Genomic DNA, 27,399 nt, shown 5'->3' on the forward strand with positions numbered 1-27,399 from the left:
AAAACAGCAGTGAACAGAGAAGACAAGTGGCTTACATGGGGGTTGAGGGAGAGACAAAATAATCAGGATATGTATTGTTGGGGGTGATGATGAGCGTTAGAAAGAAGGAAGTAATATAAGGGAGATGGAGAAGGGGAGACTCTACTGCAATCTGAAATAGATAGGTCAGAGAAATTCTCACTGACATCTGGACAAAGGCCTGAAGGAAGTAGGGGGCAAGCTATGTGGAATATTTTGGGACGATGGAGTCTGAGTTGAAAACCACTTTTCTGTAGCTAAAATTTGTTCCTGGTTAGTTTATTATTAAAGTTGGTCCTCCTTATGGTTATAAGCCAAATATAAAACATCAAATTAAGTGCCTTTCATATTACCTACATGATCTTCAGATCCAAGCAGATGTCCCCTGAGAAATGGACAGTAAAACTTGCCCCAAGTGCTAAACTGCTCTCCTACATATTCTGCTAACTCTCTATGCTCATAATGAAAATTATATGCATTTAATTTGCCCTTTGGAGGTGATCTTCATAATGTACTTCTTTACCTAAAGCTTAAACATTTCTTTTAAGCTGCACAGAAAGCCGCTACGTTTTGAAATGCTGTGCTGGACGAAGTGTAGACAAGTCCTGAGAACTGGGAAAGGCTAACTAAGGGTTTTAGATGTTTGAGCTGGATAGGCTCTTAGCTAGTCTGGAAGGCTCTGGATAAGTCACCCCTGCCTCCCCAGGGCTATGCCCCTTCTGCTAGGTGAAGATAACAAGGGCTTCTGGCCCCTCCTAGAGAAATGCTGATGATTAGTGACAATGCACAAAGGTGCCAAATCTCACATAATCAACAGCTAGGACGGGTATCTGCCCAGGAACCAGCAACACATGCTTTATGAAATATATCAACATAATAACATTTTTAAAAACGAATTAGTAGTTGCATACATTTTATTCATATCTTATATTTTCATTTTTACCCACTTGAAAAGAAAAATTCAAAATCCCTCATGTACAAAACCCCCCAATGCACATATTAAGACTCATAGGTTATAGGTGGAAACAGAACTTCATTATTTTTCCTGAACAGGGAGTATCATAAAAACTGTTATTTCTAATCTCTGACTTATTTCTCACAAATATCAAATATAATAGCTTCCCAACAAGTACATTTTTATGTTTTTATGAAATGAAAGCAGATAAAATGCATTTTATACTGGTCGTTTCCAAAACTGATTAGAAAACACAGCACTTCACCCAGAAATTCTAAATGTGGGTTTATTAAGGAAACCAGAAAACCCCTTAAACAGCTAAGCAAATTTATAAAACAATAAGAGATTTGTGTGTGTGTGTGTGCATGTGTGTGCATATGTACATATAAATGCATTTTTTTCTGGCTTACGTATTTGTAACAAAGGTATATACCACTTGTCTTAGCAAACAGAAGGCCAAAGGCACAGTCTCAGGGTCAACTCAATAAGCCGCACCCCCACCGCACAGGAGAAAGGTTGTCTGAAACTGGGTGACTTAATTAGTGAAAAAAAGCACTCTCCTGTCACAGACAGCCCTCTGAGTTCAGCCTTTGGTCCTAAATAAAATGAACTTGTTGGTTTCAGCTCAATGCTTCAGGGAAGGGCAGGGGGATCACCTAATTCATTATTTGTCATGATTGGCACCTCTGAGCTACACACACCAAATTTAGATTACTCAATTCTGTCTCCTTAATCAGAAAAACAACAGGGCAAGAAGGGGTGGTGTGCAGCACAAGAGAAACCGTGGCTGCGTGAGGCAGACAAATGGTGAGCTGTAATGATCACTCAGAGAAATCTGATCGATTGTCCCCACAATTGTTTTACAGCAAAGAGGCCACCAAATCCAGGCCAATGTGGTGTGCATTTTGACTTCCTCTCTTAACCACACAGAGCCTTAAGCCACGAGTGATGAGGGATTTATTAGTCCATCTATACATATTTACTGAGAGTCCATGATAAGCAAAGCATGTATCAGGCAACGGGAAGGATAAAAAAGTAAAGAGCAAAATGTACTCTCAAGGAACTCATTCATTTATGAAGCAAATAGCATGGAGAGCCTACCTATGTCAGGTACGTAGTAGGCACTGGGTTTGCAGCAATGAACCACACTGTTTTCTACTTTCATGGATCTTAGGCTCTTTTTTTTTTCTTTTTAGGTTTATTTATTTATTTTTGAGAGAGCGGGGGAGGGCCAGAGAAAGGGAGAGACAGAAGCCCAAGCAGGCTCCGCACGGTCAGCGCAGGACCTAATGCAGGACTCAAACCCACGAACCGTGAGATCATGACCTGGGCCGAAATCAAGAGTCAGACGCTTAACCGACTGAGTCCCCCAAGCCCCCGCCCTGGAACTTACATTCTTGACGGCAAGGAAGACAATAAGTGAAAGATGCACAATATAATGTCGGGTGTGACTAGGGACCATGAAGAAAAGTGAAAGAGGCAAAGGAGTGGAGAGAGGCAGGAAGCGCTAGTTTCGGTGGTGCAGCTGGACACAGCCTCTCTGCAAAGGTGGCATTTGAGCGGGGACCCATGGAGAGCGAGGGGGCTCTCTGCCGAAGGGCTTTGCAAGCAGAGGGACCAGCGAGGCGGGAACACATTGAAGCTTAAGTTAGTTTCCTGGGGCTGCTGGGACAAAAATACCACAAACCAGGTGGCTGAAGACAGCAGAAATGCACAGCCCTGAAGGCTTAGAAGTCCACAAGCAAGGTGCCAACAGGACCGTGCTCCCTCTTAAATCTGTGGAAGAGAATCCTTCCCTGTTTTTCCCAGCTGCCGGGGTGGCCAGCAATCCTCAGCCGTACTTGGTCCGTAGCTGCATCACTCCATCTCTGCCTCCATCGCCACTGGACTTTCTCTGTGTCTGTCCTTTCGTAACCGTAAGGATACCAGTCATATCGGGGTTTTGTTGAATACTGGCCTACCCTAGGGACCTAGCCTATTGACCTCATCTTAAATTAATTACATCTGCAAAGATCCTATTTCCAAATAAGGTCACATTTGTAAGTAGCAGAGGTGAGGGTTTCTACATATCTTTGTAGGGGACATAACCCATAGCAAGGCTTTTTTTATTTTTTATTTTTTTTTTAATGTTTATTTTTTGAGAGAGAGAAAGAGAGAGAGACAGAGTGTGAGTGGAGGAGGGGCAGAGAGAGAGAGGGAGACACAGAATGAATCTGAAGCAGGCTCCAGGTCCTGAGCTGTCAGCACAGAGCCCAACGTGGGGCTCAAACCCACAAGCTGTGAGATCATGACCCGAGCTGGAGTCAGACGCTCAACTGACTGAGCCACCCAGGCACCCCCATTTAAAAAAAATTTTTTTTTTATGTTTATTTTTTTTGAGAGAGACAGAGTGCGAGCGGGGGAGGGAACCCATAGCAAGGCTTTTGAGGAACAGCAAGGGGACCCATGTGTCTTGAGCAGAGCGTGTGGGGTAAGCGGCAAGAAACTTGGGCTGATTGATGCAGGACTTTGTAGGTGACGAAACACTGGTCCCCCGAGTCATCTCCCTTTAGCACAGTGACCCACAGTGTTTCAGAAGGTTCACTTTGCAGTGTGGGAAATAGATGGGAGCTCCTTAGCCAGTATTAAGACACTTGCCGCGTGACCAAATTCGTTCATTTTCTTCTCTGGGTTGTGGGGTTTTTTAAGTTCATATGGGTCAGAGTGTTTTTTCCCAGAGAGTTCTCTGCTCCCTGGGTGGTGGAAGGATCCCTAAAAGACTTTCTGGTTTGACTCTGCCAGGATCCAGGGATCCCGCCAGTCTTAGACGGGGTGGGTGTTCATTTCTCAGCTTGGTTTTCCTGCTCCTGGCAGTTGTGTAAAAACCAGGAGCGTTGACTCTTTCCAGGAAGCTTTCATTCCCTATGCAGAGCCCTGAGCGATGGCAGCCTTCCTTGTCCTTCTCTGGGTCCCAAGGCCAATTTTCTAGATCTCTTCTCACACAAGAACCAGCCCTGAGGCCCTGCTTCATGCAAGAAGGGGTCCTGCTCTTTTTCCACCTTTCTGTCTGGGCATTCTTGGAGCTGGGTACACAATGCATTCACTTTGTGGAAACTCATGGAGTTGCACATTTATGATATGTGACCTTTTCTGTAAGTTATATTTTAATAAAAATATATTAATAATATATATTCAATAAAATAGTAAATATTAATATTAATATACATTATATAATATATAATAATATATATTTAATACAAATATATTTAATAAAAATATATTTAAAAAGCACCTTCCCTGTGTCTTTATCTGGGCTCAGTTCTCCCCCTAACCCTCAACCCGAACCTAAAAGCCCTGGCTTTGAGACCCTCAGACCTCCCTGCCCTCTGCTTCTAATGCCTAGAGATATGCCTTTCACACTCAGCTGAGATTTGGGGGGTGGAGGGAATTATTATGTTTATTTAGTAAATCGATCTGTTTACTGCGGGGGAGCTAGAGGTGACCAGAGGTTTCCCGGATAAAAGTCAGTGATGACTTCAGGCTGAGAGGAGGAAGGAATGCTTTTTCATCCAAGTGGTCTCAGAACTTACAAGAAGAGAGGAACTGGAATGTCTTCAACGTGAGGGGACGCCACGGAGGCAGAAAAGCACACAGTACCCAAGAGCAAGGCATTCACGTCACCACTGCACAGGGTGGGGGAAGGACTAAGAGTTATAAGCTGAGGGGCTCACGAACTGGGGATAGTCGTGACAGTCCCTGAGAAGCGGAGCCTGCTGGGGGCTGTGCTCTGAGGAAAACAGTTGAGCGAGTGGTGTGCAGCCTACAGAGCGCGAGACACGTGGGGTGGGGAGAACAGGTAGGAGACAGGAGACAGTGCTGGTGGTTTCAAGCGCAAACCTAGAAGGAGTGGGGAGAAAAGGGAACCACCGCAACAGAATTTTGGGACCCGGAAGGCAGATGGATAAATGGCTAATGATTTAGCAACCCAAGAACCCTAAGCTGGCCATCCTAAGAACCATCGAGAGTCACACGACAGAATCCCTAGGCGGCTCAGGATTGGCGCTACCAGGTGGCTCTGGGGGTGGGGGTGGAGAGAGGGATGCTAGGAGACGGATTGAAAGTTGGATAAAGAAGTCAGACTTCCCAGATCCCCCCAACTGCAGCAGCCGGCTGGAGGTGAGGTTGCTGGGAGGCCGCCCAAGGCTCTGGGCTGAAGATAGCAGGTGCGCTGCAGAGCAGGTGCACATCTACCCACACGCTGGAAGCCTTTCCAGCCCTGTTTGGAATTCTCGGCAGGTAACCATGAAGCACTACCCGACAACTGAGGAAAGCCTCTAACTGGAAAAAGACACCCAGCCAAGTAGAAGAAAACAATATGGAGGAAACAGGGAAGATGCAGTTAGAAAATGTGGAATAGAGACCTTAGAGACGGAACTTTCTGAGGTCAGAATAAGAATTAAAAAAAAATTTTTTTTATCCTTTACTCTGCTAAGAGATGAAAAATTCAATAGGACTGGGAAAAGGTTGAGGAACTTCCAGAAAATACCAAACCCCCTCCTCCACCAAAAAAAGATAAAAGAACATTTAGGGGCGCCTGGGTGGCACAGTGGGTTGAGCATCGAACTCTCGAATTCAGCTCACGTCATGATCTTGCAGTGCATGGGTTTGAGCCCCACATCAGGCTCCACGCTGACAGCTCGGAGCCTACTTGGGATTCTCACTCTTTCTTTTCTTTTCTTTTTTTTTTAACATTTATTCATTTTTGAGAGTGAGAGACGCAGAGCATGAGCAGGGGAGGGGCAGATAGAGAGGGAGACACAGAATCAGAAGCAGGCTCCAGGCTCTGAGCTGTCAGCATAGAGCCTGACGTGGGGCTCGAACCCATAAACCATGAGATCATGACCTGAGCCAAAGTCAAACACTTAACTGACTGAGCCACCCAGGTGCCCCATCTCGCTCTTTCTTACTCTCTGCCCCTCTCCCGCTCACACACGTTTGCTCACTTGCTCTCTCTCTCAAAATAAAAACTTTTAAAAAAAAGAACATTTAAAAAGCCTTATATCTGAATAATAGTTTTAGAAAGAAAGCAAAACAAAAACAAAACAGAAGGGAGACTTTCAATGAAGCAACTTAAGAAACTTCTTCACAGCTCCAGGGCACGATTTTCTGGATGTAAAAGGGGCTGGTCAACCATCCAGTGGGAATGAATGCAAAGTCCCAAGAAATATCATGAAATTTTGGAACACTGGGGGCAAGTTTTCCAGAAGAGACAGGTCATATGCAAAGGACCAGGTGTGAGAATGCTTGGGAATTCTCAGTAGCAACACGGGAAGGCGGGACTTCAAAATTCTGAAGGAAACGTGCTTGTTGGCCCACATTTTAATATGGAGACTATGGTTCAAGTGCAAAGATAGATCAAGAGCGTGTCCAGATATGCAAGGTCTCAACGAATTTACTCTCCCCACACCCTTCCTCAATAAACTACTGGAGAATGTGTGCCACCAAAATGAGGAAGTAACCCAGGAGGGGAACATAAAACACTGGAAATAAGATGTCCGATACAGAAATAGGATGTCCAACATGGAAAGGCAAAGGGAACTGTGAAAGACAACTCTGGATAACTGTGTTCCGTGAACAGAGGGTGGATAATTGAGACTAAAGCAGACAGAGGCTCCAGAAGCTTCTGTGGGAAGATGGAACTATGACTACCTGATGTTCTTCACTAATCACATTAGTAACGTTTCATGAGGTAGAAAGAAACTTTCCAGAATAAGAAACCAAACCATTTAATTGACCAGTGATTACCAATACGACTATAGTATTTGGACATCATGACATACATACCTTTTGTTTTTTCTAGAAGGGTTGAATGAAATGTGCTGATTCTAAGTTTTAAAACACTTCAAATTTGGGGGTTTAAAACTTTATTCTGCCACTTACTAACCATGCAGCTTTGGGCACATGCCTTAACCTTTCTCAGCCATTGTCTTTTTTTTTTTTTTTTTAAATTTGTTTTTAACGTTTATTTATTTTTTTTTTGAGACAGAGAGAGAACATGAACGGGGGAGAGTCAGAGAGAGGGAGACACAGAATCTGAAGCAGGCTCCAGGCTCTGAGCTGCCAGCACAGAGCCTGACGCGGGGCTCGAACTCACGGACCGCGAGATCATGACCTGAGCCGAAGTCGGCCGCTTAACCGACTGAGCCACCCAGGCGCCCCTCAGCCATTGTCTTAGGGTTAATACAAATTACCCGAAGGTTACCGTGAGGACAGAAGCACAGGACAGTGCGTGGCCTGACACAAAGCCCTACTTGCAGCACTGGTGGCAGTTGTCCTAACTTCGAGAACTTGTCAATATGCCTTGAACGCTAAATGGAAACACATGTAGTGCTTTTGTAGCCATTGGCCGGTATTGAACAGCCTCGGCCTTACCCAAATTTCCCCCTTTCAACTACAGTGACTAATGGGAGTTAATTAAATGATAGGAATAATTAAATTACTATCACCTACAGTGATAGTAAGAGAGGCTTAAGGTTGCGTTTAGAAGCAGTAGGGAGCTGGGGTGCCTGTGGGGGTGGGGCTCAGTTGGTTGAGCATCTGACTCTTAATCTTGGCTCAGGTCATGATCTCACGGTTCGTGGGTTCGCGACCCGCGTCAGGCTCTACACTAGCAGTGCAGAGCCTGCTTGGGATTCTCTCTCTCTCAAAATAAATACACTTAAAAAAAGAAAAAAAAAAAGTAGCACGGAGCTACTCAGTGATGGTCAACCTGGCTGTCCAAAAGCCCCACCTGGGTAGCTTCTGAAAGACATCCAGGACCCATCCCTGAACTTTGGATTCAATTAGTCTGGGATAAGACCCAGACATCGGCATTTTTAAGGTCCCCAAGTGATTCCAGTGCGTAGGAAGGAACGTTGCTTCTGACAAGGTCGTACTGCCCTGTACACTAAAGAAAGTTTTAGTAAATGCTAGAGGCAAGCAGGTGCGGAGCGGGGAGGGAGACGCTGAGCAAAAAGGTAAAAGCTGGGTGGCTGCAAGCGGCTGCCAGACACAAGAGGGAGAGTTAATACCAAAGTCGTCTGAATTGCCGAGTAGCCTCCCATCCGTCTCCAAAACCTCAAGCAGGCCTGTTGCACAAGTAGCAAAGGTAAAGGGGGTTGAGGGGGAAGAATCAACTTAAAGAGCCACGTCAGGAAAGAGCCGTGAGAGGACAGTCCCGCAGGAACAGGAACTCGGAACTGGGTGTCTGTGGCTGGACACGCGGTGGGGCCTCAGGATGGGGCTGTGACACCAGGTGGCAGTAACAACTACACGGTCAAGGGAAGAACATCCACGTGCATGAGGTTTGCTGCTCGCCACGCTCAGATTCTTGGCCCGATGTCACCATGACCTTGACGCATTTATCCCCACCTAATCCCACAGCTCTCTCTCAGTATTCAAAATTCTCCATTTATTTACACAATTAAAATTTAGACTAACTGGGTCCAACCTCGTCCTCAAATTCTGAGCAAATGAACTGCCTCGTTGAATCCAGTCAGAGCTCATTCACTTTCTTCCAAGTACTTTTTACTTAAAGATACAGGCCAAATATACGATATATCTTAAGTTTATTCATTTATTTTGGAGGGGGTGGTGGGCGGGGGGGGAGGAGGGGGGAGAGAGGGAGAGAGAGAGAGAGAGAGAGAGAGAGAGAGAGAGAATGCATGTGTATGAGTGGGGAAGGGGTAGACAGAGAGAGAGAGAAAATCCCAAGCAGGCTCCACACTGTCAGTGCGGGGCCCAATGTGGGGCTCAAACTCATGAACCGTGAGATCATGAGCTGAGCCCAAATCAAGAGTCAGACACAACTGACTGAGCAGGCCAGGTGCCCCACAGGCCAAATATACTATAAATGCCCCATATCCATCTGTCATTTCACTTAATTGCAAAATAGGATATAATCTAATGTGTCCAAAAATAACAAAGATTACAAAACTTAACTAGAACCCACATCTAATTTTTAAAACTTGTTTCTCTTCACTATTATGCAATTTTAATAATACCTACTAAATTTGGTAATATCTAACTTCCCACATACACATTATGAAAAATAAAAAGATTGACAAAAATGAAAAAGGCATGAACTAATGTAAGACTGAGATGTTCAGCTTTAGAAAAATTAAGCCAGCAAATAGTTTTTATGTGTGTCCATTTATTGATTGCTGGGAATACAGCCTATTGAGAATACATGACATGCATTTTGGGAGAGAAATTAACCAAATCTGAAATGAAGGCATTCAATAAGCCTGCTAGGAGTTAATAAGGTAACACAGATTAGATCTAAAGACACAGTGTGGGAAGACTCAGACAGCCACGTACAATTGTCATTAAGATTCCAGCTGCAAATTCTTTCGGAATTTATTTATTCTTAATTACTTAGAAATTACCAGGAAAGAGGGAAGCTCACTGCCTCTTTAGCTTAACCTAACGCTAGGAACCAAAAAAAAAATTTTTTTTTGCCGTAACTTCAAATTGTTTAGGGCAATTCCATTTTTACAAATTCTTCCACACCAATTCATATGCTTTAGAATTATAAGCAGCTCTACACAATTAGAAAAGATTAATAACCAATGCAAAAGTGTGTTTGTTTGATTCCAGTATCTATTACCGAATCACATTGTTCTAACACTAGCAGATTTTTACACCACTGTCAATTTTCCCCCAAGATGTTCTAACTCACGAATACAATAAAATGACATAAATTAAAGAATTCCAGTTACACTTAACAGGACGAAACGATTAAGTTACTGGAATGTCTTAGTCCATAATTAAAAACTGTTTAAGTATATATGCGGCATATATGATGCAAAAATTATAACCTATAATTAGATAAAAATGCTGAAATGGAGTTATAACTGTAGTGTTACATGCCACATGTTTCCCCCAAACTTTCTGATGGATATTGTTTTTTTAAATGACAATACCAAAAAAACCCAAAAAAAACCAAAGACAATAGGATGTTACTTGATATTCAAATGATTTGAATTGCTTTTGGTGGTAGAGAAAAAAGAAATAGATAAACATGAATGGAATAAAAAAGGGAAGATTTTGGCTTTTTTTTTGAAAGAGGCAGTCTGTTCCTTTCATAAACTGTATTCTTTCCTTAATGTTTCTGGAGGAATCAGTTATGGTTTGCAACGCTGGACAAATCGTGGGTATAAGCATACGTCTCGGATGTGATACCTATTCAGAATCCAGGTCAAGAATCGTTCCAAGCCCAAGCCATATCCGCCATGAGGACATGTGCCATATTTTCTCTGTTTAAAAAAAAAAGAACAGATGTTTAAAATTTTGTCTAAGATATTAAAATTTTTCTACTGTGAAATGAGTTCACTTATCGTGGTTAAGAATTCAACTCTATTTTTAATTTTTTTAAATGTTATTTGTGAGAGAGAGAGAGAGAGAGAGAGAGAAGCAGAGAGAGAGGGGCGAGGGATCCGAAGCAGGCTCCACACTGTTAGCACACAGCCCAATGCAGGGCTCGAACTCACAAACGGTGAGATCATGACCTGAGCCGAAGTCAGACGCTCAACCAACTGAGCCATCCAAGCGCCCCAAGAATTGAACTCTTATTCTATTTGCTTTCATAGGCCACGTGTGTAGAAATGATTTGGTATGAAAAATAAACCAGGGGTTAAGTGTCACCCTGAAAAGAAGAGATTTCAAACTTTTAAACTAAGTCAACGTCTCCGTTTATCAGAGGGAAATGCAAGCTAGCCTAGACGCTGGTAGAATCTAACAACAATTTTTTAAAATTTTAGTAGCAATGACAAGGCCAGCAGCTAGTAGCTTTTCAAATGAAGTGCACATATTATTGGACAAAGGTAAAACTAGTAATAATCCCATGCCACACTATTAGAACATCAAGCTGAATATAGCTCGTTCAAACACCAAAGTACCACACTGACTTCTCGCCTTTTAGGTTTCAGTTTATACAGAACTATTATAATGAAAACATTTAAGAGTGTAAAAACCAAAACAAAACTGTTCTTACCTGATCTGTGTACCAGTAGTAGGGAGTGGGGTCAATCCCTTCCCTTTTATAACCCGCCAGCATTTCTTCACTATCCCAGATACGCATTGAGCCTCCCACAATCTCACCAACATTTGGCATCAACACATCCACCTTTAAAAACAAGTAAATAAAATGCAGTTACTACCAAGCTGTCAGTCATGACACGGCTCTAGTTTCAAGGAAAACCACAATGAAGCTCTTACAGCTAACAGAGCACTATGGATGTAACATTAAAATCCTGTAATTTAACAAGAAATGTTAAAGCCAATCAGAAGACAAAACCCACTTCTTTAAATATTGCCATTCTAGATGTATAATGCAGCATTTGCCATGAGCTGTATCTTATTCCAGTGGCAGTCCCCACCCCCTTAAAGAGCAAAATTATGATCTGAATCACAAACTGACAGATTCTGTAAGGCGGGAATCCTCAGGACATCGCTGCATGTAGAAGGACTTGATCTCTACGGGAAATCGACATAGCAAGATGGGCTCATTAATGGTGTCTGTCATCAGTCTCTCAGGAGCTTCTGGGATATCCTGCGGTGAAATAAGGCTTCATTAACATTTACTACTCGAAAGCCAACAAGACAGAGGCAGCTCTCACCCAGAAGCAGCCCTTATCTCATGAATGCAATACAGTAGAGAATACACACCCATCCACAACCCATACCCATGGGTGGAAGCAACAGTTTCTTTCAAAAACAATCAAGGTATTCTAAAAACTCACACGCAGTTATTAAACCAACTGCAAAAAGATCCGCTTCCTTCTACAGTACATCTCAAGAGCCATGCTGCTTGAGAGACGAAAACCAAACCACTCAAGTCGTTATCACTGTGACTAGATACTGTTCAGTTACTTTTCTCAGGGGCCAGTTTCGTCTAGCTCTGAAGCAAACATGGTCCACTTAGTCCCATATGGCATAAGATCATCAGTGAATGCTCCAGAATATCACTGGTCTATGCACAGTGTTATTAATAACACTAATCTTTAACCTGTCCTGTCATCTGTACTTCTTTTCCTGTTACAATAAATCTATGTGGCTTCAATGGTAGGAAGACAAGAGTCATAAGACAAATAACCAGTGTCAAGTTCATAAGCGTAACCGCACGTAGAATAGTTAGCCGAGAAATGTTAGATGATGAAGGACAGGGCTAGTCTGCTTCTCATCCAAAACATCATCTGGGTAAACCACACATAAATTCAAGTTAAACCTGAAAAGTCTTGTCTCAGTACAAACTGACCGAGAGAACAGGACAAGACTCATTGATATGTTTAACCTAAGAGCCAAAATGGAGCTTAGCAATCACCTGGCACAGGGGTCACCAAGCCCCAGTCCCGGGAGGCCTGTGCCCTCCAAAGTAAAGAGAGGAAATGGGAGATGAGTTGGATAATACTGGTCCCTCAGCTTTCATCTGCTTTACCTACTAGAGTGAGATTTAACTGGGAGGAAATGGTATTAAAAAAAAACCAAAATTTAACGTTTATCCATGTTAGAGAGAGACAGAGAGAGAAACAGAGCGCGAGCAGGAGAGGGGCAGAGAGAGAGGGAGACACAGAATCCCAAGCAGGCTCCAGGATCTGAGCTGTCAGCACAGAGCCCGACGCGGGGCTCGAACTCACGAGCCGTGAGATCATGACCTGAGCCGAAGTTGGATGCTTAACCGACTGAGCCACCAGGCGCCCCCGGGAGGAAATGGTCTTACTGCACATTCCAAAAAGTTGGGAGGACCCCGTATGTACTCTGGTCTCCTCATGTGTACGGGATGACATCAGCGTGCAATAAATGCTGACAAGCTTCGAGGGCCTTTTGAGCCTCGGACCCGACTAAGCATTCAATTCACGGAGTGCTCACAACTTGGCAAAGCTGCTCTTACCTCCACAGTGGAGATAAAGAACCAGGGGGTGGGGTCACTGGCCTCCCATTACTCAGCAGTAAGGACACAGGTGGGAGCTAAGCCCACCTGGAGGGCTTCTTACTCCAAACATTGTGCTCTTTCCACTCAACTTTGTGACACTACTTTGCTAAGTTTTAGGTAATAACAATTCTCAAATCTTCAATACAAACATTTTTTTAAAGTGTTTCTTTATTTTTTGAGGGAGAGAGAGACGGAGAGAGAGAGACAGAACATGAGCGGCAGAAGCGCAGAGAGAGAGGGAGACACAGAATCCGAAGCAGGCTCCAGGCTCCGAGCTGTCAGCACAGAGCCTGACGTGGGGTTCAAACTCACGGATCACGAGATCATGACCTCAGCCAAAGTTGGACGCCTAACCTACTGAGCCACCCAGGCGGCCCCCAAATTTTGTTATTATACACCACCAACTGAAACACTAGAAGTAATTTATAGAGGTCTAATATACTGTTTGTCCTCTCTGTAAATTCCTTCCAAAAATGAAACAAAACTTTAGTTAGCAGTAGCTACTCATATATATATATATATATATATATATATATATATATTTTTTTTTTTAAATAGCAATACTCAAATTTTATCTATAAAAACAGATTTTCAAATACCATGTAAGAAATGATTAAATGCACAGGGAAGAGGGCTTAATAGTGTTAACAATCTATACCTCTAATATACATTCCCAGTTTATCTGAAACACTAGACCACCTTCCCCATCAAGGCCTGCTCTCTTGGTTTGCATTTCAAACAACAGCTATTTTCTTTGACTCTTCTCCACCTGAAAAAGTTTTAATATACTCTTTTGGGAGAGGAATCCTCTTTGAAAGAGCCAGGTTACTTTCTCCAGACAAATAAAACGAACATAAACATACCAATATTTTGTATGTAATTCATTTTTTTTAATTAATTTATTTATTTTGAGGGAGAGTGAGCATGAGTGAGGGAGGGGCAGATACAGAGGGAGGGAGGGAGGGAGAGGGGGAGAGGGGGAGAGGGGGAGAGAGGGGGAGAGAGGGGGAGGGGGAGAGGGAGGGAGAGAGAGAGAGAGAGAGAGAGAGAGAGAGAGAGAGAGAGAATATCCCTAGCAGGCTCCACACTATCAGTGCAGAGCCCAATGTGGAGCTCGAACTCACGAACCGTGAGATCATGACCTGAGCCAAAATCAAGTGTTGGACGCTTAAAGGACCGAACCACCCAGGCGCCCCCTGCATGTAATTTTAAAGTTTACACCTTTCTGACCTTTCTGAAGCCTCCCACTAGTCTTGAGAATTACCACTAGAGTAAATCAAGACCACGGATTGATCATGGAAGAAGAGGAAAGAGGCAAAAGATGTGACAGCTATTTACTGAACACTACAGAAATGTACCGTTCTAAGGCTTACTCTACACTTGCGGATTCTGAATCCTAACAACCCCAGGGAGGAGGTGGGTCTGTTGTTACCATTTATTTGACCAGAAGCAGATGCCTCCTGCATTACTGGTTAAATAACCAGAGTAGCGATCCACTGGCTCACAATGACACCTTTGAAACAACAATTAGAAAGCAATACATACCTCTCCAAATTCATAGAAAGTTCCATCTTCTTTCTTTATGTCGTGTTCTTTCAGCCACACGATAGCATCTGAATAGTTCATTCGCTTAAAAGGCCGTTTGGGGGGCTTGAAGTTCTATAACGGAAAGAAAAAATACAGTGTTATGTGAAGAAGCGGTAACACTGAGAGCTCCATTTTAAGAAAAACTGTTCATCGTTATTGCAAAATGTTATTTCAGACTAGCAAACAACGAGGACATTCCTACAAATGGAATCAAAGTTTCTCTTAAAAATATAAGTACAGAAATGCGGGAACGTGGTCAAAAGGTACAAACTTCCAGTTATAAAATAAGTCAGTCCTGAGGATATAATGTGCAACAAGGGGACTATATCTAACAATACTCGATTTATAAATTTGAAAGTTGCTAAGAGAATAGATCTTAGAAGGTTGCATCGTAAGAACAAATTGTATATCAAAACATTATGCTGTACACCTAAAACTAATAATAAAGCTATGTCCCAATCATATGCTTAAAAAAAATATATATGTATATATATGTATACATACACACACACATATGTATGTATATGTATACATATACATATATATGTATATATGTGTGTGTGTGTGTGTGTATATACACATAAAAGTGAGTTATTTCAGAGCTCACATCATTAAATCTAGAAAAACTGATGGTGAAGACTTCATTACTTTCCGAAAAAAAATTCTGATTTTGCATGTCCATAAAACAGTACTCCTACCGGGTTGAGGTCACGAACTATGCTTGCTGCAGGTGATTTCAAGACTCTGTCCACCACATCACAAACCAAGTCCTCCAATCGATTCAGGAGCTCCTCAAAGGTCAGGAAAGGGCACTCTGCTTCCACGTGTGTGTATCTGAAGAACAAGACACTAGCTGGGGGCCGCTCTTCTTTTCTGCCAAGTTTCTCCCAAGCAAGGACATTAACATTGCAAAACTGCCCAGAAATGTGCAATTCCAGCACCACTGACCAACTCCCAACTCAGCAACTTAGTTTTAGGGCCCCTTTCTTTCCCCTGTGAATAGTGATTTGTTTATCCCTTACAAAGGATCAAGGCCAAGTCAAAGAGGAGCCCAAAGCTAGCTCTGGCCTAGGAGGCAAAACCATACATGACTTCCATTAATTTGTTGAACTGCCTTCCACATACCCTTTGAATAGGTCAATTTTTTTTTTTTTACATAGTCATCATTTTCCTACATAAAGATTGCTTCTCTAAACATACGTTCTTAAAACTATTCTTTTTAAATAACAATAAAAAGACAATTCTGTACTCAGCCAGGTGCCTTCGTGTTCTGGACTGTTCTGCCCGGTATGACTGTGCAATACAAAACACATCTCCCAGGGCCGGAATGCAGGTCTCGAGGTACAACTGAGAGGACTGAGTCAAAAATGCCTCTTCCCCAAAATAGTCCAGCTTGAAGAGCGTAGCACCACCTTCCACCTGTGTTTGCACTAACGTTGGAGGAGTAACCTGTTCCAATGGAAAGGCGTAAACAAAGGCTAGTGAGTGCCACCATTCAAGTGTAAAAATGGCAGAAGGTATCGTTTGTTTTATAAAAGATGAACACACACTTACTTCATAGTATCCCCTATCAAAGAAGTGATCTCGAAAGCACCTAGTGACCACGGAACGTGCTTTCAGGATCTTGGACATGTTTTCTCCCCGGATCATCATGTGTCGGTTGTTGAGCTGGACGTCAACATCCGACTCCTCGTTGATCAGGTTATCAGCTCCTCCGGCAGGGGCCAACCCGATCAGTTCCCAGAAGTCACAGCTCAGCTCATGGCCACCGGGAGCCTACATTTCAGAAAGAGGGGTGGGGAGAAAGGAGAGAGAGGAGAAGACAAAAAACTAACATTATTGAGGATTTTAACTCATGTCAAAATTTTTGGTAACCTGGTATTTCTAAGACCTCATCAGTATTAGCCTACTTTTCCAATCACAAAGACCCAATAATTCAATTTTATATTGGTATTTTTAATATTCCTCTCAGAGTAAATATGCAATTTAAAAACAAAATAGAAAAGCACTAACTAGAAAATAAATGATAATCTTGCAACTTGGAGTAAGTACTAACCACCATTACCAGCTGGCGTATCTTCTCACCTTTGCCCGATAATTTAAAATAACACTTTACTTATATTAAAAAACTCCTTAAATGCAAAGATTTTGCCAAAAGCTGTTTCTCTTTGGAACAGATATATGACAGAAATTCAAATTCTCCCTAATAATTCCATTAATAGCAATTCATTTTAGAAGCCAGGCATCATGGAATATATGTAATTATCTTGGTGCCAAACCCTGGAGAGCAAGTAACACATCGTAACGACTACTCCATTTTGCAAATGACATTACGTCAGTGAACTTGAATCAGATATTTATTCTTAATGTAGGTTCTTTTACGTGAAGTCTGGGAGACCCTCTTTTATCGGTATTTCTAGTCTATCAGGAAGACTCTAGGGGCTCCCTCTGGTGGTTAATATGCCACATTCGTTCGTTTTCTTTCCCAGCCAACAAGCAGAACCACAGTAATTACCTGAACGATAATTACCAAGAAGTAGCTGTAACTAGCTGTGTGGGTTATGGGCCTGTTGGCTGGAGAACAAACGACTCTCTAGCAGAATTACAGTTAACTTTTTCTAAAAGAGACTTTCAAATTCTGTTCATAAAATTTCAGATTCAGGTTACTGTCCTCTCAAAATTTTTTGGGGAGATGGTTCTTACTTCCACCTTGCTGAAAAATTATTCACACATCCGTAGCAAAGTGGCTTTACTATGGCCCCTGAGGGTTATTTAAGAAATCTGTAAAACTGGAAATCCCTGAGTTTGTTGTATCATGTGAGATGTACAGTGTACATATTTCGCTGGAAAAGGTAAAGGGATGTTAAATTTAGCAAGGACATCACAGTAGCGGGTTTATTTCCCAAATACAGAAAGTACAAATAGAAAGCATTGGAGAACAAACCACCACCTATTCATCCAGTGAGGAATTCAATCTACTCACCTGCTTGCCCTTTGGGGTCAGATTCAGCATCCCATAGACTGCAACGCTACTCTCGGTGGCCAAGACTACTCCATTGTAACACTGACACTGTAAACAGATTAAAGCTCAAATTTACTGACTCATATTTACGTCAAAATATATGTTCCAATGCACAGAAAGGTAAGGGGATTACTGACATAGAAGTTACCTGGTCTAAAACCGGTAAAATAATACGGCCGTTAGTATTTAGTACTAATATCTACTATTAATAGCTATTTTTGTGGGGGAAGGATCCATCTATTTACAGATAAACATATAGAAGTAAATAGGCACTTTATACACATATATATGCAGAAATGACAGTAGCCCACATCTCTTAAAAATATCTGAACAGTCCATTTTTTTTTCTTTAAAATTCAGACTGTTGAAATAATAAACAGTCCACCTAGACTATGATCGTCGATACTACTAAAATCATTAGGACAAAAGTGACAAGTACCTTTATAAGGGAGGGGTCAGGCTATCAACACTTCAACTCACTATCATCAAATCATAAAAAAAAAGACAACATGTGTCTTTATGTGTTTTGTGACGTGATGCGATTGAAAGAGCAGAACCTCGCCCAGGAAGTAGCTGTGTCAAAAACAAACAAGCAAACAAACAAAACCAAACTAAACCAAACCAAACCAAACAAAAAAACCCAAAAACCTGAATCTGATAAGCTTATAAGAAATACAGAGGATAGAGGAACATGTTAAATGACATCTCAGGATGCAACCAACCAAATCTAGAATGGACAAGTTCCACAAGACAACCAACTAGGTTTTTTCAAACAAATAAACAGCAAGGGCTGGTTGTGGGGGGCGGGTGGAGGGAGTGAGGATGGAGGTAGAAAAGAAAAAGGAAGAATGGTTACAGACTCAGATTTCAGACCCACATCAATTCAAAGGAATACATAGATCTGGTTTGGGTTCTCATTCAAACCAACCAATTAGGAGTGGTCTTCATTTTAGGAAGTTGTGATAACATTAGCATGGTTATCTTAGAAATATTTTTTGGGGGGGCACCTGAGTGGCTCAGTTGGTTAAGCCTCGGACTTCGGCTCAGGTCACGATCTCACAGTTCGTGAGTTCGAGCCCCGTGTCAGGCTCTGTGCTGACAGTGTGGAGCCTGGATCCTGCTTCGGATTCTGTGTCTCCTTCTCTCTCTGTCCCTCCCTGCTCATGCTCTGTCTCTATCTCTCAAAAATAAATACACTTAAAAATTTTTTTTTCTTGGAGATGCAAATTCAAGTATATTTATATGAAATGGTACAATGTCTGGGGAGTAAAAGTGGGGGGGGGGTGTAGAAAACCAGAACTGGCCACACATTAGTTATTACTTAATGACTCAATGTTTTTGTCCCCCTAAAATTTGTATGTTGAAATCCTGCACCCCAATGCACGGGGTGAGGAAGTGAGGCTCCGCAGAGGTGATGAGGATGAGATGAGGTCATGAGGGTGGGTCACGGGGTTAGCGCCCTTTTAAGAGTTACCAGGGTTTGCCCCCCTCCTCTGCTCTCTGCCATGTGAAAATGCAACAGGAAGTTGGCAGTCTGCAACCAGGAAGAGGGCCCTCACCAGAACACAATCGGCCTCTAGAACTGTGAGAAATAAGTTTCTGTTTGTAAGCCACCCAATCTATGGTACTTTATTATAGCAGCTGAAACTGACGAAGATGTTACCGAAGCTCGGTGATGAGCCCCTGAGGTTTCCTCATACAGCTGCCCTGGAACAATTTGGGAGTTAGGGGTGCTGACCCCCTGCACCGTCAAAAATACACTTATCACTTGATTCCCCCAAAACTTAACTAACAGCCTAAGGTTGACCAGAAGCCTTACCAATAACATAAAATCAATTAACATATTTTACATGTTATGCGCATTATAAACTGTATTCTTAAAGGAAACTAGAGAAAGGGAGACGTCGTGAACAAGGTCATAAAGGAGAAAATACACTTACGATACTGTAAAAAAAACCCATGTGCAAAGCGGACTTGTGCAGTTCAAACCCATGTTGTTCGAGGGTCAACTGTACTGGTTCCTATTTTTATGTGTTGGAAATTTTCCATAACAGTTTAAAATACATAAACCGCTCCTAAAATTCCCAAAACTAACAGTAAAGGAACTTACTGAAAATAATCAGATTTTCAGCTATAAGGAAGAAAAAACACTTACCAAGTCATCCGACAAGACACATTGAAGATAACCCGTACCATCCCGCAACACTAGGAACATTAAATTCTTTCCTAAACGTGAGAAAGAAAAATTTAGCCAGAATGTTCTCAAAACACGTAAAAGTACTTTCTCATAATTTGATATTAAAAAAGGAAACTCCATGGTTAAGTGTTAAAAGGTCAAACCTCCCTTGTGGCCCCCTTCCTCTGAAGCGGCCACTGGTAACATCACTACTCAGTATTTGTAAAGTTCTTTACTTTCTGCACTCTGCTCCCAAAGCCTATGTGAGCCTCATGATCCACGTGACCATGGGAAAGCAAGACAGTAAGCCACGTGAGATGAGGGATTAGGTCTTATTCACCCCTGCATCCCCTGTAATAACATGGTGCTGTGTGCTCAGTGGGAGGGGCATAAACATTGCTGCACAGAATCACTCTTTTTACTTATGCCCCATCTTATTTCCAAAGGATGTGATAACTACTTACAATAAAATACATGTAATAAAAATAATAATACGAGGGGTGCCTGGGTGGCTCAGTCGGTTAAGTGTCTGACTCCCGATTTTAGCTCAGACATGATCTCGCGGTTCCGTGGGATTGAGCCCCATGCTGGGCTCTGCACTGATGGTGAGGAGCCTGCTTAGGATTCTCTCTTTCCCTTTCTCTCTGCCACTCCCCCACTTGTGCCCGACTCTCTCTTAAAATAAACAAACATTTAAAAAAAATAAAAATAAGAGAAAGCAAAAAGTCAGAGCCGAGGGAGAAGCAAAATGCAGATACACTAATTATAAGAGTCAACACTACTGCCATAAATAAATTTCAGATCTGGCTTTGTACTTGCTGTAATACATCCCCTGCTTTTCATTAAATAATTAAATTCAAGTAGACAAATATTTACTGGATACTTCTGATCTCTGTGGTTGCTTACTGTTAAATAGCATTTAAATAATCTTTAAATAACTTGTATCTTAAATGCTTATTTATTAATTTATTTTTGAGGGGGCAGGGAGCAGAGAGAGAAAGAGAGAGAGGATCTCAAGCAGGCTCTGCACTGTCAGCGCAGAGCCTGATGAGGGGCTCAAAGTCACAAACCATGAGATCATGACCTGAGCCGAAATCAAGAGTCAGACGCTTAACCGACTGAGCCACCCAGGTGCCCCAGCATTTAAGTAATTTTTAAACCTGTAATAGTCATATTACAGAAGAACAAAGTAAGGCCATGGTTCACATCTTTTAAAACCTAGCTTCCAATACCAAAAATGTCACCCCTCTCCCCAAGAAAAGGTCTTTAATGTTCTCCTTCACCTAAGACCAGGGATGTTTAAAATTGAAGCGAGAAAAGCAAAGCTATACCATTTACCTTGCCTACGCAGCCTGTGGACCCAGCCAAATACCTTTACTCTTTGGCCTCTGTATCCTTCCAGTGCATGAATCTTCACCTGTCAAATTGAAATCAATAACATCTGACCAACTGTGTAATTTACCACATATCAACTTCTCCACTGCTATTAGATGGATGACAGGAAAAGTGTTAAAGATTCACAAATGGTACAAAACTACAGTCATTCTACAGCAGGTCAGAACCAAAAAGTTTCACCATATTGGAGTGGTTAAAAAAAAAAAAAATCCAAGTCTTCTCTTAGTGTAAAACTGACCCTGAGAAACATCGGGAATCTCAGATACTGATATATAAGCAATGATGAAATGAACTCATAATAGCAGCAACAACCAGTCCACACAGAGCCCTCTCCTGCCCTCATAGTCCCTCCTGACATCGAAAGGTGGAAGCTAAGCAAGGCCAGCTTTTGCTTTGGAGGGGTAAGGAGAGAGGAGCACAGGAAGGGGAGCGTGAATGCAGCCAAGACAGCTCATCGTTAAGGACACAGGAAAAATAGGAGAATTCATCAGGAGCAAGAACGACTTGACATTTAAGTATGTCCACTCACAGCCCAGCATCTGTTCTAGAGAAAATACAGAGGCATACAATTCACAAAATCACAAAATGTTTCATCTGTTTAAAAAAGTCATGAAAACAGGGGTGCCTGGGTGGCTCAGTCGGTTAAGTGTCCAACTTCAACTCGGGTCATGATCTCACAGCTTGTGAGTCTGAGCCCCACATCAGGCTCTGTGCTGACAGCTCGGAGCCTGGAGCCTGCTTTGGATTCTGTGTCTTCCTCTCTCTCTCTGCCCCTCCCCCGCTCATGCTCTGTCTCTCTCTCTCTCCTTCAAAAATAAATAAATATTAAAAAAGAAACATCACTATTAAAAAAAGTAATAATGAGAATCATGGATTTTGACCCCTTATTTTATGGTGAAGAAATGGACAGGTAGGGAGGGAGGACACTTAGGCAGCTTTTAGGCAGGGCAGGAACCACTTAACACCTAATTACTAAACTTTATAATAAAACGAACCCCAGAAGAACCAGCCTCATAACTCGAAAATGTAATTTCCCTCTACGCCTTCTAAAAGGCAAGGAAGGGTAAATGGTGCAAAGGAACAGACCATGGGGGACGCCCCTCAGACACAGAGCTGACAGTCTGGCGTGGGAAGTCCACGATACTTGGGACTACACGTGTCACACTCACACATTTTGGCTCTGGGAGACTTGGATCGTTTTTGATGGTAATCTTCTTTGCTTCTTCTAGGTTCTTTTCTCTTCGCAAATTGTCTTCTGCCTAATTTTAACAACAAAGCAATCTGTTAACACGGTTTCTAGTATTCTAACCCAAAAACCGTTCACAGTCGCAAAGTCATGACTCACCTCTTTCTTTTCCCGGGATTCACTCTTCATTTGTTCCCTATGCCACATTTTTTTAATGTTCTTCATCTGTGATTTAGAAATAACATCCCACCTCTAGAGAGAAAAACATATTTTTTCAAGACCTCCATGTTCTGATGCAAATTTATTCATAAAATGTAATTCTGTTGAGTTTTTTAGCTCACCTACCTCATTTTCCTTTTGTGAATCTATGTAAATGGTGGGGAAGGGCTCTTTTCCTACCGTCATCAAAGCCTTGGGTGGGAAGGGAGAAAAAGAAAATTGCTTTAACGTTGTACAATATTTGAAATCAAAATAACATCCTAATTATGAGGCAACTTCAGCTATCTAGAACATAATCAAGAGCCAGGAAGAAAAGCATACAGGCCCCAAGAGCCAAAAGTCAATGTTCATAGAATGACTGGTCAGATGTACTAAAGACACTTTGCTTAAAGTAGAAGTGCTCAGGTCCTTTCACAAAAATTCTAGCAAGTTCGGTTGCACATTACAGTTGACCCCTGAACACGGGTTTAAACTGAGTGGGTCCAGGGGCTCCTGGGTGGCTCAGCTGGTTGAATGTCTGACTTCGGCTCAGGTCATGATCTCACAGTTTGTGAGTTCAAGCCCCGCGTCGGGCTCTGTGCTGATAGCTGAGAGTCTGGAGCCTGCTTTGGATTCTGTGTCTTCCTCTCTCTCTGCCCCTCCCCTGCTCACAGTCTGCCTCTCAAAAATGAATAAACATTAAAAAAAAATTTTTTTTAACTGAGTGGGTCCACTTATGCAGATTTTTTCCCACAGATACGGTATAGTACTGTAAGTACATTTTCTCTTCCTTATTTTATTTTTTTTTAAGGTTTATTTTTATTTTTGAGAGAAAGAGTGCAAGCACTGGAGGGGCAGAGAGAGAGGGGGGGGGACAGAAGATCTGAAGCGGGCTCCATGCTGACAGCAGAGAGCCTGATGTGGGTCTTGAACTTATAACTGTGAGATCCTGACCTGAGCCAAAGTCGGACACTCAAATGACTGAGCCATCCAGGTGCCCCTCTTCCTTATGATTTTAACGTGTTCTTTCTTCTAGTTTACTTTTTTAAAAAATACAATATATAATACATATACCATTCAAAATATGTGTTGACTGTTTATGTGATTGGTAAAACTTCTGCTTAACGGGAAGCTATTAGTAGTTAAGTTTTAGGGAAGTCAAAAACTATATACAGATTTGACTCTGCGGGGATGTATTGTTCAAGGATCAACTGTATACAGTTTCCCAGTATAAGCAGCCTGGAAGAAAGATTTTAAGGGGCTGTGGGGACCAGCAGGAAGTATACTGAGAACGACAGAGGAGAAAGAGCTAACGATAAAAGACAGTCACAGATTACGCCTAAATGGTTAATCTTTATTAAGAAATCAGGGAAGTTGTTTCTGAAACTCTTTCAGAAACAAAAACAATGGTTGAGAACATTAAGGCTAAGTAAGCCTCATTTAATTTGAAAAATTCCTCCATGTAGAACACCTCTTTTCATAAATATGAAGACATATCAGGTGTTGCCGTGTCATTTATATTTCATAGTTTATATTACTTGATTCAGTCAACCACGAAATGTAACAAATTAGTCTCTCCAGGTATAGGATCTGCAGCCTACAAAAACTAAAGGTCTAGTTTCCAAACCTGGAAAATAATTTTCATCTTGTCTTAACGCTAACCCCAACTCAATGATCATCGCAAAGGAGGGAACCTGGATCTTTTAATAACATCCAAGAGGAGGAATTCTTTTTAATAATCAGACTTTGTAGAGATGTTTGTAAATCATTAGGAATTTGCTACCTGACACTCTCTACTGATGGCTCTTCTTTTATCACTGAAATTGAAAGACCCAAACTTCAATTCCCCAAATTAGAATGGCACACTTTTGCTAATAGTGACATTCTGCAAACATTCACCTAAACACTGTTGTCAATTTTGGGGAGCCATAGGAATCACCCCAAAACAACCGGAAATGAAAGATTTCCCTCTAAAAGTTATGACTCAGCCTCCCTCACATGAAATTCATGCCCAGATTTCTTCTAATCTCCCAAGAGGCCTCTTAGTGAATTTACCACTAGAATCTAGACATGATCCCGAGTCTTGAGACTCAAAGAATCTAATTTATATTAGTACACTAAGAATGGACCCGTGTCTCAGAACAGACACTCAGTGATTCAGTAGTCTGTAGAGTGAAGACAGAATGCTAATTTACTAACGTACTATTATTTCTCATGATCTAAAAATCCTTGGGGCGCCTGGGTGGCTCAGTCGGTTAAGCGTCCAACTTCGGCTCAGGTCATGATCTCACAGTTCGTGAGTTCGAGCCCTGCGTCGGGCTCTGTGCTGACAGCTCAGAGCCTGGAGCCTGCTTCACATTCTGTGTCTCCCTCTCTCTCTGCCCCTTCCCTGCTCATGCTGTGTCTCTGTCTCAAAAATAAATAAACATTAAAAAAAATTAAAAAATAAAAATAAAAATCCTCTAGTGAGTTTCGCATGTTCTCTCTCAGGGTGATAAGAAAGAAAAAGAAGACACCTCTTCAAAATGTTCAAATTAAGTTTAAAACCTTCTTCATCCAATACTCTTAAAGCTACACAGCTGTATACATTCCTCATTTTCTCTTTCCTGAAAATTCTCTTCAAATCTACTTCTTGGGGTGCCTGGGTGGCTCAGTCGGTTGAGCATCCGACTTCGGCTCAGGTCACGATCTCGAGGTTAGTGAGTTTGAGCCACGCGTCGGGCTCTGTGCTGACAGCTCGGAGCCTGGAGCCTGCTTTGGATTCTGTGTCCCCCTCTCTCTCCACCCCACCCCTGCTTGTGCTCTGTCTCTGTCTTTCAAAAATGAATAAACATAAAAAAAATTAAAAAACAATCTACTTCCTGAAATAAAATCATTGACAACTCACAGAGCAATAGACATAAGTCATTAATAAACACAAAGCCATTTTCCTAATGAGACGCTACCTTTAGACCTGTTTTAAAAGGTTTCTCCTTGGTTCCATCACCTGTAGCATCATTTCCCTCTCGATCCGAGACATAGAGCTCTGTTTTACAAAAGGAGAGTTAAGTTACTCACTTGGCCAATAATTATTAGTCACCTCATACTGTAACTACTTCATCCATTCTTTACCTTTGTGAACAGAACAAGCAACTGATTAGCAAAAATTACCACAGTCCAAAAGAAATATCATAATTACTTTCCTACTCCCTTATTTCAGTGACATTACATAAAAACACACTAGTTACAAATTTGGCTTTTCAAAATGAACTTTGATGATTCTAATTTGTGAGACTGCTTCTGTATCTATTGGAGTCCAAAACAATTAAAACAAAAAAAAAAAGGCTTTGGAGTTGGCCAGACCAGACTGGAATCTTGGATGTTGTGCTTTAAAAGCCAGGTGATCCTCAGGAATTCACTTAACCTTTCTGAGCTTATTTGTCTATGAAATGAGGGAAAACATGATACCCATCTTGATCGGCTGCACGGAGGACGAAATAACACATGCAAAACAGATATCCCAGTGACAGTGCACAGATGTCAAATAAATACCACCTCCGTCTGATCTTTAAAGGATACCGAAGCTCTGAGCTTAAACAAACTGCAGAAGGCCTTATAACTAGTTGAGTGTGAACAGTGACATCAATCCAGGTCTCTGTTTTCCTTTTTCTACTGCACCATATGGTCCCCCGGAAATCTCAATATAAATGAGGATGTGTGAAAGCGAATTGGCATTCTCAAGTCCTTTCGGGATGATCTCTTGGAAGAGCTTACATATTTGGGGATTATTCTGATGTCTCACAGTGCCTCGCAGTGCCCAAGTCTCAGCTGAATCACGAGACGGTTCGCCGTGGGGCAGGGTCCGGGGCTGCCGCCATCGCAGTCCCCGGACGTTGGGGGTTCCCGGGGAACCGGGCCCCGCTCCGCGAGTCGGGACCCAGCTGGGGTCCAGGCCCCTCCCTCGCTCCCATCTTTCACGAATAAATAGCGGTGGACCGCCCACTCGGGACCAGGCAATCCACTGCAACTAGCTTCCTGCCCCACGCAGGGGCATCGCTCCACTTACACACTCCGGAGTCCCCGATCCCCGCTCACCTAGTACCATCCCTGCGGTCGGCCCGGTCACCTCCAAGGACATCGCCTGCAACGCACTGCTGCCTTGTCACCCCAACGTGCACCGGAGGATTCCTCGACTCGGACGTTGCATCAGAACGACGCGCATAGGCCGCCCCGGCGAATCACCCGAGCGTCAAGGCGCATTGGTTACAGGAAGATACGACATGAGGGCGGGCGTCACTGCAGCCGCCATCTTTGGGTCGGGCAGAGACAACTTCCGGGTCCGACGCCCCGCCCCCGCGCGCTGAGGGGCACTGTTCCCTTGGGAACTCCCAGGAGGCTTAGACCCGGGAGCCGGGGGAGGGGCTACAATCCTTTCCCTACGGTCTCCACCTGCCTGTTTTCCCTGCTGAATTCTGCCCCTAGCTGTAGGTCCGCTGGGGCCCTTTTGGAAATCAGACCAGAAGTTTCGCTCTGTATCCCCAAATGTTGGAATGCTTGTGGAATTAATATCATCAAATATATTGAGAGCTAGCCACGAGGTGGGGATGAGGGTGAGGGACAGAAGAGGCCCTCACATGGGTTGCCTGTTGTGACATAGGAAGATGCTTTAACTTTCTAACGTAAATGGATGAACGTACAGCACTTACGTATTTATGATTTGGATTATGAATATTTTTATATAAAGTTGTAAGGATCACTCTTAGGCCATAATAATGCGGAAAGAACTAAGGCTTCAAACCTGGCTGAAATTCTGGTTCTGCCTTTTACTAACTGCCTTGGGGTAAATTCCCTAACCTGTCTATGTTTCAATTTCCCTATTTGGGAAGTATGATACAAGTACACTGCCCAGTGCATAATAGATACTAAAAAAAAA

At 42.5% G+C, this 27,399-nt stretch overlaps 1 protein-coding gene across 1 annotated transcript; it reads right to left on the reverse strand.

Moving 5' to 3' along the window:
• Nucleotides 1–9,187: 9,187 nt before the first annotated feature.
• NARS1 (asparaginyl-tRNA synthetase 1) lies at nt 9,188–26,776 on the reverse strand. Its single transcript, XM_007080472.3, has 15 exons — nt 26,562–26,776; nt 25,433–25,512; nt 22,635–22,700; nt 22,449–22,541; nt 22,273–22,362; nt 21,047–21,125; nt 19,688–19,758; nt 17,494–17,580; nt 16,065–16,286; nt 15,760–15,959; nt 15,209–15,344; nt 14,469–14,582; nt 11,412–11,543; nt 10,986–11,117; nt 9,188–10,248 (listed from the first exon to the last, which is right to left on the reverse strand). Exons 1-15 carry the CDS (start codon nt 26,602–26,604, stop codon nt 10,117–10,119), a joined length of 1,677 nt encoding a protein of 558 aa, XP_007080534.1. The 5' UTR covers nt 26,605–26,776; the 3' UTR covers nt 9,188–10,116.
• Between the last annotated feature and the right edge of the window lie 623 nt (nt 26,777–27,399).

The sequence above is a fragment of the Panthera tigris genome, chromosome D3, assembly GCF_018350195.1.
Source record: "Panthera tigris isolate Pti1 chromosome D3, P.tigris_Pti1_mat1.1, whole genome shotgun sequence".
NCBI classification, from domain to species: Eukaryota; Metazoa; Chordata; class Mammalia; order Carnivora; family Felidae; genus Panthera; species Panthera tigris.